Genomic DNA, 14,044 nt, shown 5'->3' with positions numbered 1-14,044 from the left:
TCATATTCTGGGTAATGGTAGGGGGTACCCATTTTGGGTGACCCCTCTGATCGTTTTTGTACACATGCAGCAGCAAAATGCTGCTGCAATAATCCGAATGTTCACATCTTATTTCCAAATGTAGAGAGTTGTAAGTTTCTTCTGATTCGAAAGAGATAAACCATTCGCTTGGTTTCCCCAAGTTGTAGACATTAAGAATTTGAGAACGGTTTACGTTCAGTTTACACGTAAATCGGTCCTCTAATATGAATTCGTCGATTCGACGTTCTTTTTTTCCTTTAATCAACACACATAGCGTGTTTTTGGGATGCCGCCCAGGTGCGGTCCCCGAAAGCATGATTTTTTTGAAGAGTGTACTTACAGGTACAGGGTTGGGTCTCTCCTTTTGTGACACATCTCCGGTTTTTCTCCCACTTTGAAGAACATTTACAGTTTCATTTGAATATGTATCTGTTACGGGTGTTGACACAGGCCAGTTGGTTGTTTGCGTGGTGTCCGTATTATCTTCAGGACAGAGCGAAGGCCAGCTGAGGTTTTGTGAAAGTCTTGTCTGTCTGGTTTCGGCCATCTTGTTTTTATACCAATCTCTCACAAGACATGGGTGGTCTGAGCTTTACAGATTTTTCAGTAAATACATTTTTTTTTTTTTTATGAGTTTAATATTGTTCCTCTCTTGCTGCTTTCCCACTCGAGCAAGGGTAGGCAGCAAGAGCAGGTTTACATGAGCATATACATACATATTATACAATTTATAGTACGTATCTAATACAAAACGTATATATTTAAGTTCCCTTATACAAAACGTCTAAAGTTACTAAGTGTTAATTAAGTTTTTATTTGAGACTATGTTGGGCGATCTATTTAACTCATGGATGATGATTCTTTGTGTGTACTTTCATACCCTTTAGGGGGAGGCATATTCTGCAATGGTGGCAGGTATACGTCGTTTCGTCGGGATGGTACTCTTTGTAGTGCTGGCATATGTCCATGTATCCACACTCGTTGTTGCATATGTGACACATTAAGAGTTCCTGGTGTGCTGAAACCTCGTGTTCTTGCCTATCGTCGATTGATTTGTATTTCTGGGTGCAAAATCTGCATCTTTTGCTGTTATAACCCGATTTTTGGGTTTTTAGATTTTTTGTTGACTGCTTTGCGTCTGTAGGGCCTTGTTCTTTTTTTCTTTTTGAGTTTGTGCCGTCGCTCATTTTTTAATCTGGGCTGGGGTTGTTAATTGTAGAGGTTGGCGTCGCTGTAAACTTGAAAGAGTTCGGGCTCAGCGAGGATGATGCAGCAAAGTTTGGTATGAGGACTTTTGGTGCAGTTGTTTTGATGGTTGGCGATTTCGTCATGCTTGTACTGGAGGTTGTTGACTTACTAGGCGATTTGTGGGGGCTGGTTGGTTGACTGTTTGTTGTAGTCGTGTTTAGGGTTGTCTGGTTTTCCGTCGGTTCTAAGGCCTGCGGTGTGGTTGGTGCTGGTTCCTTTGATGTTGTCAGGGGGTGCATTGGGTGTTGAATCTGAAGTCGGCTTAGGGGGCTCTGTTGTTTGCTGCTGCGCATGCATGACTGGTTCCTGTGGTGCTGTCATGTGTATATTGGATTTTGGACAGTGACTGGTCCAATGCAGGGTGGATGAGCAGGTCTGGCAGGCTTGTTTTCTTCCATTGATGGCGATTAATATGTTGAGGGATTTGTTTTTGTAGTTTATTTGAATGTAGTGAGGGATGTTTGTTGGATTGTCAGTGTGTATGGAGAAGTTGCGATTACTGGTGTGAGGGATGGTAGTTATGATTGGTTCTTGGCTGCTGTAAGGCTGTAGTGCTTGTATGAGTGTGAGGTCGTTGAGTGTGGGGGGACCCATGTAAGGGTTCCGCTTATTCTGTCTTTCTCGTGCGTGAAACTTTTTTGTTAAGGGAGAAAACGAATATTGAGTTCTTTTCAAGGGAGGTAATAATAAAATTAAACGATAAAAAGAAATGGAAAAAAAAATACTTATATTTTTAAGCAAAAACAAGTAAACAAACGTTAGTATAAATTATAGAAAATTAAAATACAAAAAAATGTATTAAAACTTTTGGTGATAGTTATCAAAATGTTAATTACAACTCCTAAAAATTGTTAGTTGTTAATCTAATAATAAGAAATTACTTATATCAACCACTTTTAATATTAATACCGACAAAATTCTTCATGCATCGCTCCAGGAGTGTTATTCCATCTATTAAAACTTCACTATTTGCGTGAAGCTTCTATATTGTCTCTTACTAAAGAAATGTACATAAAATTAAGATTTGGTTATCAATTTAAGAATTGAATCTTTCAGTTGATAACACTGGAAATATTGTGTTGTTCCCCTTTAGTTATCTTATTAGAGTTTGATATTGTGTTTTTTTTTTTTTTTTTGCAATAGGATTTTCTACATAATATAGGTTGAAAGTTAAAGGAAGTTCCTTGCTTTTTTCCTAAAGAAATGTAGGCCTACTTATTTTCAGGGTTTGTTTTTGTTATCATTTTAGAATTAAATCCTTCTGTGGATAATACTGGGAATAATGTGTTGCTCCCCTTTAGTTAACTTTGTGTATTGTATAATTGTTTTTTTGAATTAAAAAAAAAAAAATTGAGGACTGTTGTAGGTATTAGGTTTAAATGAACAGAGCGAATGATGCTTCTTTTCTGTATATAACACTTCATGCCCTACCCCGCTAAAATTACATGTTCTATTTCAGGAAACCCTTTACGCCACCGAAACCCAAATAATTTTCCACAGAGACATTCTGTTGTAAACTCCCCCCCCCCCTTCTTGTGTGATTAGACCGACCTAAACTCCCCCCCCCCTAAAAATAAGTCACCATCTCTTTCAGGTTGTACCCGTAACACGATGTATATACTTATGTATATTTATATGTGTATTAAGTTTGAGTAATAATAGGATAATTGAAAAAGTTATACCCTTGTTTGCTGGATTAAACCGCCCCATAACCCCCCCCCCCCTCTTTTGCGGGTTTGATTATCGCCCCACACCCCCCCCCCCCCCCCAAAAAAAAATAAACCTCTTTCTCTTTCAGAACATACCCGTAAAACTATGTATATATTTATGTATATTTATATGTATATTAAGTATGAGTGGTAATAGGATAGTTGAAAATGTAAACCTACACCAGCCCTCATGTGTCGTATGATGAACAAAGTAATAGAACAGCGGAGGCCTTAGGGACAACGTAAAGGCTCGCTGAGAAAAATTACAAATCTGAGACATAAAAAAAAAACACACTAAAGCACTTACACACATGACATTATGTTGAAAAAATGTTTAATCGATTATACACATATATATATATATATATATATATATATATATATATATATATATATATATATATATATATATATATAACGGAGGACGAGTTAAGGAAAACTATTGACACTTTAAAACCAAATAAAAGCCCCGGACCTAAAGGACTAACAAATGAATTTTACCAAGCTTTTAAAAATGACCTACTACCTCTTTTAAATGCAGCCTTTAAAGACATACATGACAGGGGCTTTAGCGCGACTGATTTTAATAGAGCATATATCACCCTAATCCCCAAACCCGACACTGACAGATCTAAGTGTATGTTAAACATTACAAACAACACCCGGATTATTGCGGATTATGCAATATACAGATTACACGCGAACAAGCAATCACACACCACGCAGAAGCACACACAGAGACTGAAACTTTCCAATGCACCATCTGTGAAACATGTTTCCTTTCAGAAGATGCATGGGACAGTCACTGCGAGGAAATACACTCTGAAACGGGGGATGGTACCAATTACTACTCAGTTTTATTCAGCATCACACCAGAGAAGAAAATAAGAATCACTTACGACAAGGAAGAGAAAAGCAGCGACCAAGAGGAAAAAATTTAGTCATATTTTCTCTGACTCTCATAAATACAAACACCCCTCCCCCCACCTGCAAATGTACCTCTCCTAAAAAAGGGACCTGTTAAAAATGGTCTTTACAACTATCTATTTATTTTGTATATATATCTATATATATAATTCTCTTCTGGGAGATCTTAGAAAACAAGCTGCAAGCGCGCCTTGCAGTCCCCTCTTTTACTCTCTAGGCATATCGCATCCACCCCCACACCCACATGGTTTGGTGAGCTGTAGTTCACGCTAAATGTTTACATCGTAGAGCCGGGTTTAGTGACGGCTATTAGGGGCAGATAATTTAGTTTAAAACTATTTTATACTTAGGGGAGGTAACTAAATGGAGGCTGCTTTCACGGGGGTGGGGGAGGGGGGGGGGGTAGGGGTTGGGGGAAAGGAGGGTTTTAGTGTTTTAAAGCAAATATTTTCAGTGGCAGGATTGGTACTGTCGAATTCACAAATTATGAATTACTGAAAAGTAGAAAATAAAACAACTAAATAACGGCGTATGATACGCCGCGGGTCGGCTCGTATGTATTAATTCAATTATGTAAAAGAAAAAAAAAACACAGAAAAAAAAACAGAATTGAACTATATATTATATTATTTTTTTAAAGTAAAACAAATTACTTCCCTATATTATTCATTCTTTCATTTTATTACTCTCCTGTTAGATTTTAAAGCTGTCAAAAAATTATAATCCCACATTAAACCAATATTTCCGGGTTTACTTTTTTATGAAGCATTTTTTTTATTTTATTTAAAAAAAAAACATTTATCTATGCTCTAATTAATTTTTCTTAAATTTCATTTTTTCACTTTAAACAAAAAACAAAGACTGTTTCCTGATAACTTGAATTAAAGATGGACATTTTCGGGTATGAAATGATTAAAGCATATTTTTACTGCTACCAATTGTGAGACCAAATTCTAAAACTGGTCCACAGGTTACCTGTATCACCTGACCCACAGGTTACCTGTATCACCTGACCCACAGCTTACCTGTATCACCTGACCCACAGGTTACCTGTATCACCTGACCCACAGGTTACCTGTATCACCTGACCCACAGGTTACCTGTATCACCTGACCCACAGGTTACCTGTATCACCTGACCCACAGGTTACCCGTATCACCTGACCCACAGGTTACCTGTATCACCTGACCCACAGGTTACCTGTATCACCTGACCCACAGGTTACCCGTATCACCTGACCCACAGGTTACCTGTATCACCTGACCCACAGGTTACCTGTATCACCTGACCCACAGGTTACCCGTATCACCTGATCCACAGGTTACCTGTATCACCTGACCCACAGGTTACCTGTATCACCTGACCCACAGGTTACCTGTATCACCTGACCCACAGGTTACCTGTATCACCTGACCCACAGGTTACCTGTATCACCTGACCCACAGGTTACCTGTATCACCTGACCCACAGGTTACCTGTATCACCTGACCCACAGGTTACCTGTATCACCTGACCCACAGGTTACCTGTATCACCTGACCCACAGGTTACCTGTATCACCTGACCCACAGGTTACCTGTATCACCTGACCCACAGGTTACCCGTATCACCTGACCCACAGGTTACCTGTATCACCTGACCCACAGGTTACCTGTATCACCTGACCCACAGGTTACCCGTATCACCTGATCCACAGGTTACCTGTATCACCTGACCCACAGGTTACCTGTATCACCTGACCCACAGGTTACCTGTATCACCTGACCCACAGGTTACCTGTATCACCTGACCCACAGGTTACCTGTATCACCTGACCCACAGGTTACCTGTATCACCTGACCCACAGGTTACCTGTATCACCTGACCCACAGGTTACCTGTATCACCTGACCCACAGGTTACCCGTATCACCTGACCCACAGGTTACCTGTATCACCTGACCCACAGGTTACCTGTATCACCTGACCCACAGGTTACCCGTATCACCTGATCCACAGGTTACCTGTATCACCTGACCCACAGGTTACCTGTATCACCTGACCCACAGGTTACCTGTATCACCTGACCCACAGGTTACCTGTATCACCTGACCCACCGGTTACCTGTATCACCTGACCCACAGGTTACCTGTATCACCTAACCCACAGGTTACCTGTATCACCTGACCCACAGGTTACCTGTATCACCTGACCCACAGGTTACCTGTATCACCTGACCCACAGGTTACCTGTATCACCTGACCCACAGGTTACCTGTATCACCTGACCCACAGGTTACCTGTATCACCTGACCCACAGGTTACCTGTATCACCTAACCCACAGGTTACCTGTATCACCTGACCCACAGGTTACCTGTATCACCTGACCCACAGGTTACCTGTATCACCTGACCCACAGGTTACCTGTATCACCTGACCCACAGGTTACCTGTATCACCTGATCAATGCCATCGTGGACTCGCTGCCCCTGGTCGCAGACAAAGGTGCCGACAAGGACATTCTCAAGGTCATAACAGAGCCCTTCACCAAACTGATTATCCAGGTAGTGCACTGTTGATGCACTGAAGATGCACTTTAGAGTGAGAATGTATTATATATGTACTGTTGATCACTTTAGTTGCACCGAAGGTACACTGGAGTGGAGGTGTACGGTAGGTGTACTGTAGGTGTACTGTAGGTGTACGGTAGGTGTACTGTAGGTGTACTGTAGGTGTACTGTAGGTGTACTGTAGGTGTTCTGTAGGTGTACGGTAGGTGTACTGTAGGTGTACTGTAGGTGTACTGTAGGTGTACGGTAGGTGTACTGTAGGTGTACTGTAGGTGTGCTGTAGGTGTACGGTAGGTGTACTGTAGGTGTACTGTAGGTGTACTGTAGGTGTACTGTAGGTGTACGGTAGGTGTACTGTAGGTTTACTGTAGATGTACTCAATATTTACTGTAGGTGTACTGTAGGTGTACTGTAGGTGTACGGTAGGTGTACTGTAGGTGTACGGTAGGTGTACTGTATGTGTACTGTAGGTTTACTGTAGATGTACTCAATATTTCTGTAGGTGTGCTGTACGTGTAAAGTATGTGTGCTGTAGGTGTGGTTTACATGTGCCGTAGATGCACTGAAGATATATTAAATATGTACTGACGATATACTGTAGATCCCTGTCGATGAACTGAAGATGCTCCCTTGCCCAGCCCTCACAATGACAGTAGCAATTTCGAATCATTACGATGAAGAAATTTTCTTTTATTTTAAGAGGGTTAGGGTTAGTTGAAACAAATTAAATATACTGCCCCCGTCATTGGATAAATTATTGCACAGAATACTCATATAATTCTTTCATTAACATTTAAACGTGTGGAGGCAAATTAACTCGCCCCCTTCACAACAACAAAAAGAAAATCATCCCCGGCGGGATTCGAACCCGCGACCTCTGGATTAGAAGTCCAGCGCGCTATCCCCTGCGCTACGGGGACGAGTTAGCAATAGTCTGTAAAGTGTTATCATGTGTTATAAGTTCCGTAATTTAACAGTGCTAATGCGCTCCACCCCACTTTTAGATCGACAAGAACGCCATCAACAAGATTGCAGACGGCACGGATCCTGACTTTGACTACGACCGCGCCATCATGAAGGTGTGCTGTGACAAGAAGACACCTGCACAGTGCTGTGAGACCAAAAAGTCGAAGGTGTTCAAGACTGCGGTCAACTACACGCATGCGCAGAAGACTGGCTTCTGTCAGGAGGTACGATCAGTAGAAGGTTATTCATCATCGTCATTGTCATCATCATCATCATCATCATCATCATCATAATAATAAACATCATCATCATCATCATCAACAACAACATCAACATCATGTTCGTCTTTTCCTGTTCGTGCCCAAAGGCATGGGAGAGATGAAGTAGATTTCATCTGCTTTAACACTATGTCCAGCCGCCTTTGTTCGAATCCGGGTTCAAGAAAATAGAAATTCTTGGAACCCACCCAGTTCAGGTGTCATACCCAACTCACTTTAGGGAAATAAATCGGCCAGGTGCTGACCACACTATCAGTGGCGGAACTAGAAAAAAAGCCCCCCCCCCGCAGAATTTTTTTTGGGGCCCCTATATATATATATATATATATATATATATATATATATATATATATATATATATATATATATATATATATATATATATATATATATATATATATATATATATATATATATATATATATATATATATATATATATATATATATATATATATATATATATATATATATGTATATATATATATATGTATATATATATATATGTATATATATATATATATATATATATATATATATATATATATATATATATATATATATATGTATGCATATATATATATATATATATATATATATATATATATATATATATATATATATATATAAATCCATTGTACATACAATGGATATATATATATGGATTACATAATACATCCATTGTAAAACTCACTCAGGGGAGATTATTCCAAGTATAGGCTTTACAAGTTTACTATGATATTTCTTGTAAAAGTAAAAACAAGTAAACGTATTTAAAACTGAAGTTTCTAGTATTATATTTTTTTTAAAATTATTTGTAGGATGCAAGATAGTACAGGATACAAATTCAACCACTATCACAAACACATATTAACATTGAAAAATGGATTTCGGGTCCCTTACCAATGCCGCAAAGAAGAACCGCGCATTATGAAAGCCCACTTTATATGTAGCGGCTTCTCGTTCTATGGACTTTGTTGTTTATTAAAAAGAATTTTGCCGGCGACAGCGTGTGTTTGATTGTAGGGAAATAGAACTCGGCCTTGACGAGTCAAAGAAGTCCTTCAAAATTTTACACTGTAGTTTGTGTAATGGATTTTATCTTTTGCGGAAGAGCGTGGTACCGCAGCTACAGTGTTTTTCTTTTACAAACCAAATATTAAGGCAAAAATGCACGAAAATTAAATTCAAAATTTAAAAAAATATTAATTTTGGTCAGCCGTGGGCCCCTAAACGGCCTGCACCCCCCCCCCCCCCCGCGCATTGCGGGTTGCGGGGGTCTGGCGGGACTGTAGTTCCGCCCCTGTTCATCAGGCAAATGAACAACTACTGACTAGTGTCTTTATCAAAATGTGCAGAAGTGGTCAGTTTACAGTTCAGTAGTTCATAGACGGTTCGTTAATCTATGCATTACATCTTATTGTAAGAGTAAGGGTGTGGTGAGGGGTAGAGGTGAGGGGTAGGGGTGAGGGGGGGGGGAGAGTTGGGAAGGTTCATTGGAAGGGGACAAGAAAGCGCCGATAAACATCTACATCAATATCGCTGACTTTTTCCGGTCGTCTAGAACAGGGGTCTCCAAACTTTTCAGTCCGAGGGCCGCATTAACTATCAATTTTCAGTTCGGGGGCCAGTTAGTTCCAGACATGTCCAGACATGTCTTTGATTTTTCTGGACAAAGTTCCTCAGCCATCATCGACAAATGTTTTTTTCGTGGACAAAAATATCTCCGCGGGCCGGATGAGAGGACCTCGCGGGCCGCATCCGGCCCGCGGGCCGTAGTTTGGAGACCCCTGGTCTAGAAGACCAGGATAGTCGCCGCAATATTTCCCCAGCCCGATTTCAAAGCGTGCCGGCACAGTCAAATTTCAGATGCTTCGCTGAAGGGAGATAACTTAAACTTTTACAAGTTTATGGATACAGTTGTTAAAGTAAAAATGAACGCAATTATAAATGTATGAGATCGAATTAAATAATTATATTTTTTGTAGAATTTAGGCCAGTAGTTTAAACACACAATCATAGATATGTATTTTAATAATGTAAACAATATAACAATGCTTTTTTGTTCTCCTAATCGACGCCATTAAAAAGAACGGTAGGCTACGTCTTTGAAGTTGTCTATATGTCTGGCTGTCTCTCGAGCTATAGTCTGTGCATTTTTCTCAAAGACGTTTGCCGACTATCGTGTTTGTTTGTAACTGTAGAAGAAAGATAACTCGACCTCCACCAAATTTTTTTTATTTAAAAAAATTTTTTAAAAATAATTTAGCCAGGATTTTTGGGCCCCCATTCTCTCCCCCCCCCCCCCCCCCCCCGCATTGCGGGGTCTGGCGGAACTACAGTGCCGCCCCTGCACACTACATCTTCGTATGCCGGAGACACAGAAACTGGCGAACTCTGCTTCTCTTGCCCCTTGAACCGTAAGGTACAGATATTGTAAACAGCTCACGTGACAAAAGTTTACACTTCCGTCCGCAGCTTAGCGCATGCGTGGGCCGGAACCAGACATGGCACGAGGACTGCACGAGCACGCCCTGGAGTAACAAGACATGGAGCATCCAGAGGCTCGTCACACAGGTCGACTGTGACGCTTTCCAGGGCACGAGGTCAGAGGTCGACTGTTGTAAGAAGAGGATAGGTGAGTCTAGGGGTCAAGGTCGTCTGATATATGTTAAAGATAAGTAAGCCTCGGGTTCAAGGTTGTCTGATGTAGGGTGGATAAGTATCTGAGTCAAGGTCATCTGAGGTAGGTTGAGTAAGTCTAGGGGTCAAGGTCGTCTGGTGGGTATTCCTCATGGTCAAGGCCGTCTGAGGTAGGTTAAAGATAGGTAAGCCTCGGGGTCAAAATCGCCTGATGTAGAGTGGGTAAACCTCGCGGTCAAGGCCGTCTGAGGTAGGTTAAATACAAGTAAGCCTCGGGGTCAAGGTTATCTGAGTTAGGTTAAGGGTAGGTTACCATCCTCGTCAAGGTCCATATTCATTTATTTCCATCTACTTATCCATACCCACAAACTCATAACATCTAAGGCCTATCCACTAATCCATAATGACTGTCCATATCCACATCTCTATATCCACCTATCCACACATCCATACCCACCCACCTATTTATTCACAGACCCATTCACTCTTCTATATTTACTATCCATATTTACGTATCTACATCCACATATCCACTCATCCATACCCACCCGCCTATATATTCCTAGACCTATCCAATCCATCATATTGACTGTCCGTAACCACGTATCTATATCCACCTATCCACTCCACCATATCCACCAGACCTCAACCAGACCCTGGACTGCTCCGGCGTCAGCAGCTGTTTCAGCTCCAGCTCCCACAACTTCTCCCTCTCCAGCTGCGCCGTGAGCAACGTCAGCGTCATGGACGAGCTTGTGGGTGAGGACTTCTCGTGCACGCTGTACACGAGGGACGTGGAGAAGATGACGTGCTTCAAGGAATGTGAGTACTGGGAGCAAGGCCCGACTGCTATGGCGTCTTTATGATGCACGGTTACGTAACTACGCATTTGTTTATTTTTTTAAATCAGCCACGCAGTAGTTTGTTTTTTTTTAAAATCATCCACGCAGTAGTTTTTTAGAAATCAGCAACGCAGTATTTTTTTTTAAGATCAGCCACGCAGTAGTTTTTTAAAAGCAGCCACGCAGTAGTTTTTTTTAAGATCAGCCACTCTGTAATTTTTTTTTAATCAACCACGCAGTAGATTTTTTAAAGATCAGCAACGCAGTAGTTCATTTTAATCAGCCACGCAGTAGTTTTTTAAAAGCAAGCCACGCGGTAGTTTTTTTTAACATCATCCACGCAGTAGTTTTTTAAAATCAGCCACGCCCTATTTTTTTTTTTAATCAACCACGCAGTAGATTTTTTAAGATCAGCCACGCAGTAGATTTTTAAAAATCAGCCACGCAGTAGTTTTTGAACGAGCAGTCATGTTGTATTGTAAGACTTTGAGAACGCTGCGCACACAAAATACACGTTGCAGGCCACCTTTTACCCACTAGAGAGAGCACTGCCCGCCAGCCTCAGTGTCGCATGAGGGAGGTGGAAAGGCTCAGCGAGGCATGGGCGGAGTTAGATTCAGCGACATAAGGGCAGAGTTTCTTTCAGGCATTTCCTGTGTCAAGTGGGTGGAGAAGTCCAAGAACCCACACTTAGCCCCAACCCCTCAGACAAAATAGAATTTTTTAAATGGAGAATATTCTGAATATATACTTGTTTATGACAATAGTCCCCCCTCCCGTCTCCGGATCTTTATAGGCCACCCCCCTCTCGAGAAAAAGGTCTGAAACAACCACTGTTACTCTGAACGTTTCAATTCGAACAAACAGGTACAAATCAATATAATCGATGAGATCATTCACCAACTGACTGGATGGTTTAATCCCCCCCCCCCCCATTTCATTCTTCCAGAAAATCAATGTAGAAAGAATTATAAAAAACAACATAGTATTATCCTGAAATGAATTTCATAGCAAATTTAACTAGTTTTAATAATTTCAATTTTGAGTTTGTGTCATGCTGGAGTTAAGTATTTATATTTATGAAATGAACAATTAAGGATGTCATTAGAACCACAGTGTGCTAGGGCAGGGGTCGGCAATCTTTTGAAGCGGAAGAGCCAAAAGTTACGATTTTCAAAATTTCCCTGGTTTTAAAGAGCCATTAACATTTTTTTATTTCAAATATTTTATTTTTTTATTAAGATTATTAGTATTTATGCAAGGAGCTGGAGAGCCGCATCTTGATATTAAAAGAGCCGCAGGTTGCCGACCCCTGTGCTAGGGTTATCTTAATGTTGGGTCTTTATCTATATGAAATTAACATTAAAAAGTAGCTTTAGCACCGTGGTTAGGAAATAGAAACAAAGCATTAAACAGAAATTAACTCATTATTTTTATACTTACTTATAACTTTCTAAATTTCACGAAAATCCCGGTTTTCTTTATATGAATATAAAATATATAATTAAAATATTTTTTACACAGTTAACTATAATTAAACACTTTAATGCAATTCTGATGTTTGTAATTTACGATTGGTTTTGTTTTACAATTAGGTGAGTTTTTATTCAAGGGAATGTACTCTACATTAAACGACAAAGCTATCGGAGCAATCATGCTGGTTATCTCCCTTACAATTCTCTGCCTGTGTCTTGTCGCCATTGTCAAACTGCTGCTCTCCCTTCTCCAAGGCCCCATCGCTCTCATCATCAAAAAATTCATCAACGCGGACTTTCCCGGACCGCTGGGCTACCTCACCGGATACCTCACCATCATCATCGGCGCCGGGTTGACCATCATCGTCCAGAGCTCCTCCATCTTCACCTCCACCCTCACCCCGCTCGTCGGCATCGGGGTCATCGAACTCGACCGGATGTACCCTTTGACCCTGGGGTCAAACATCGGCACCACGACCACGGCGATTCTCTCAGCCTTAGCCAACACGGACGGCCTCAGAAACGCGTTACAAGCAGCCTTCTGCCACCTCTTCTTCAACATCACCGGCATCCTCCTGTTCTACCTTATTCCCTACCTCCGCTTCCCCATCCCGCTTGCCAAATTTCTAGGCAACTGCACGGCCGAGTACCGCTGGTTCGCCATCGTCTACATCCTCCTCATGTTCTTCCTCTTCCCCGCCCTAGTCTTCGCTCTCTCCATCCCGGGCTGGTACGTCCTCCTCGGCTTCCTCGGGCCCGTCTGCCTTCTCTTCATCATCATCGGCGTCATCAAATGCCTGCAGGCTAAACGTCCCCAGAGCCTGCCCAGAAAGCTCCAAGACTGGATGTTCCTACCCCAGCCGCTACTGTCTTTAGAACCCTATGATCGCGCCATGCAGAAAGTCTTCTTCTGCAAGCGGTTCCAGACAGACTCTACCGAGAAGACAGACACTGGTGCCACGTCAGACAGACAAGCTAACGGAGAGTCCAGCACGCGACTTTAGTATGACCACGTGACATTGTTTACAAACAAAGTTCGATAATGGAAAACCTATTTATTCTATAAAGTTATTTATATATATAACTTGTATATGATTAGATAAATTACATTCGTTTTATTTCAATATGTATATATATCATGTATATGGCTTACAGAATTTTGAATGTGATATATTATTTAAAATATTTTCTCTCGTAATTTAAAAAAAAATATATAAAATGTTTTATTAGGAATTTTGAGCTCTGTGATCTTGTCATATGAGTTTTGTGAAATGTTATACATTTTTAATAACACGAAAAAGTTGATTTAATTCTAAGATTGCTATCATAGTGTTCTCATTTAAAGCTTTCTAAAATAACTTTACTGGTCCAATTTTGAGGCAGTTGGTACG

At 40.8% G+C, this 14,044-nt stretch overlaps 1 protein-coding gene and 1 non-coding gene across 2 annotated transcripts; one reads left to right on the top strand and one right to left on the bottom strand.

The window, feature by feature from the left end:
- The first annotated feature begins 3,121 nt into the window (after nucleotides 1–3,121).
- On the top strand, nucleotides 3,122–13,657 carry LOC131942529 (sodium-dependent phosphate transport protein 2B-like). The gene is made up of 7 exons (XM_059302435.1): nucleotides 3,122–3,128; nucleotides 3,765–3,815; nucleotides 6,326–6,444; nucleotides 7,455–7,640; nucleotides 10,172–10,331; nucleotides 10,979–11,158; nucleotides 12,774–13,657. Exons 1-7 carry the CDS (start codon nucleotides 3,122–3,124, stop codon nucleotides 13,655–13,657), a joined length of 1,587 nt encoding a protein of 528 aa, XP_059158418.1.
- On the bottom strand, nucleotides 7,298–7,370 carry Trnar-ucu (transfer RNA arginine (anticodon UCU)). The gene has a single exon. It is a non-coding gene; the product is annotated as a tRNA-Arg (tRNA).
- Nucleotides 13,658–14,044: the final 387 nt, after the last annotated feature.

Source organism: Physella acuta, unplaced genomic scaffold (genome assembly GCF_028476545.2).
Source record: "Physella acuta isolate Inbredline_101_S28 unplaced genomic scaffold, ASM2847654v3 ptg000410l, whole genome shotgun sequence".
Lineage (NCBI taxonomy): Eukaryota > Metazoa > Mollusca > Gastropoda > Physidae > Physella > Physella acuta.
Note: the sequence above shows the minus strand (reverse complement) of the source record. Positions and strands in the feature narration are given on the sequence as shown.

What these genes read in the sequence shown, in the direction of transcription:
- LOC131942529 (XM_059302435.1), top strand. An exon ending in TCACCAAACTGATTATCCAG is followed by an intron (nt 6,445 to 7,454) that starts GTAGTGCACTGT and finishes CCCCACTTTTAG; the next exon opens with ATCGACAAGAACGCCATCAA. An exon ending in GATGACGTGCTTCAAGGAAT is followed by an intron (nt 11,159 to 12,773) that starts GTGAGTACTGGG and finishes TTTTACAATTAG; the next exon opens with GTGAGTTTTTATTCAAGGGA.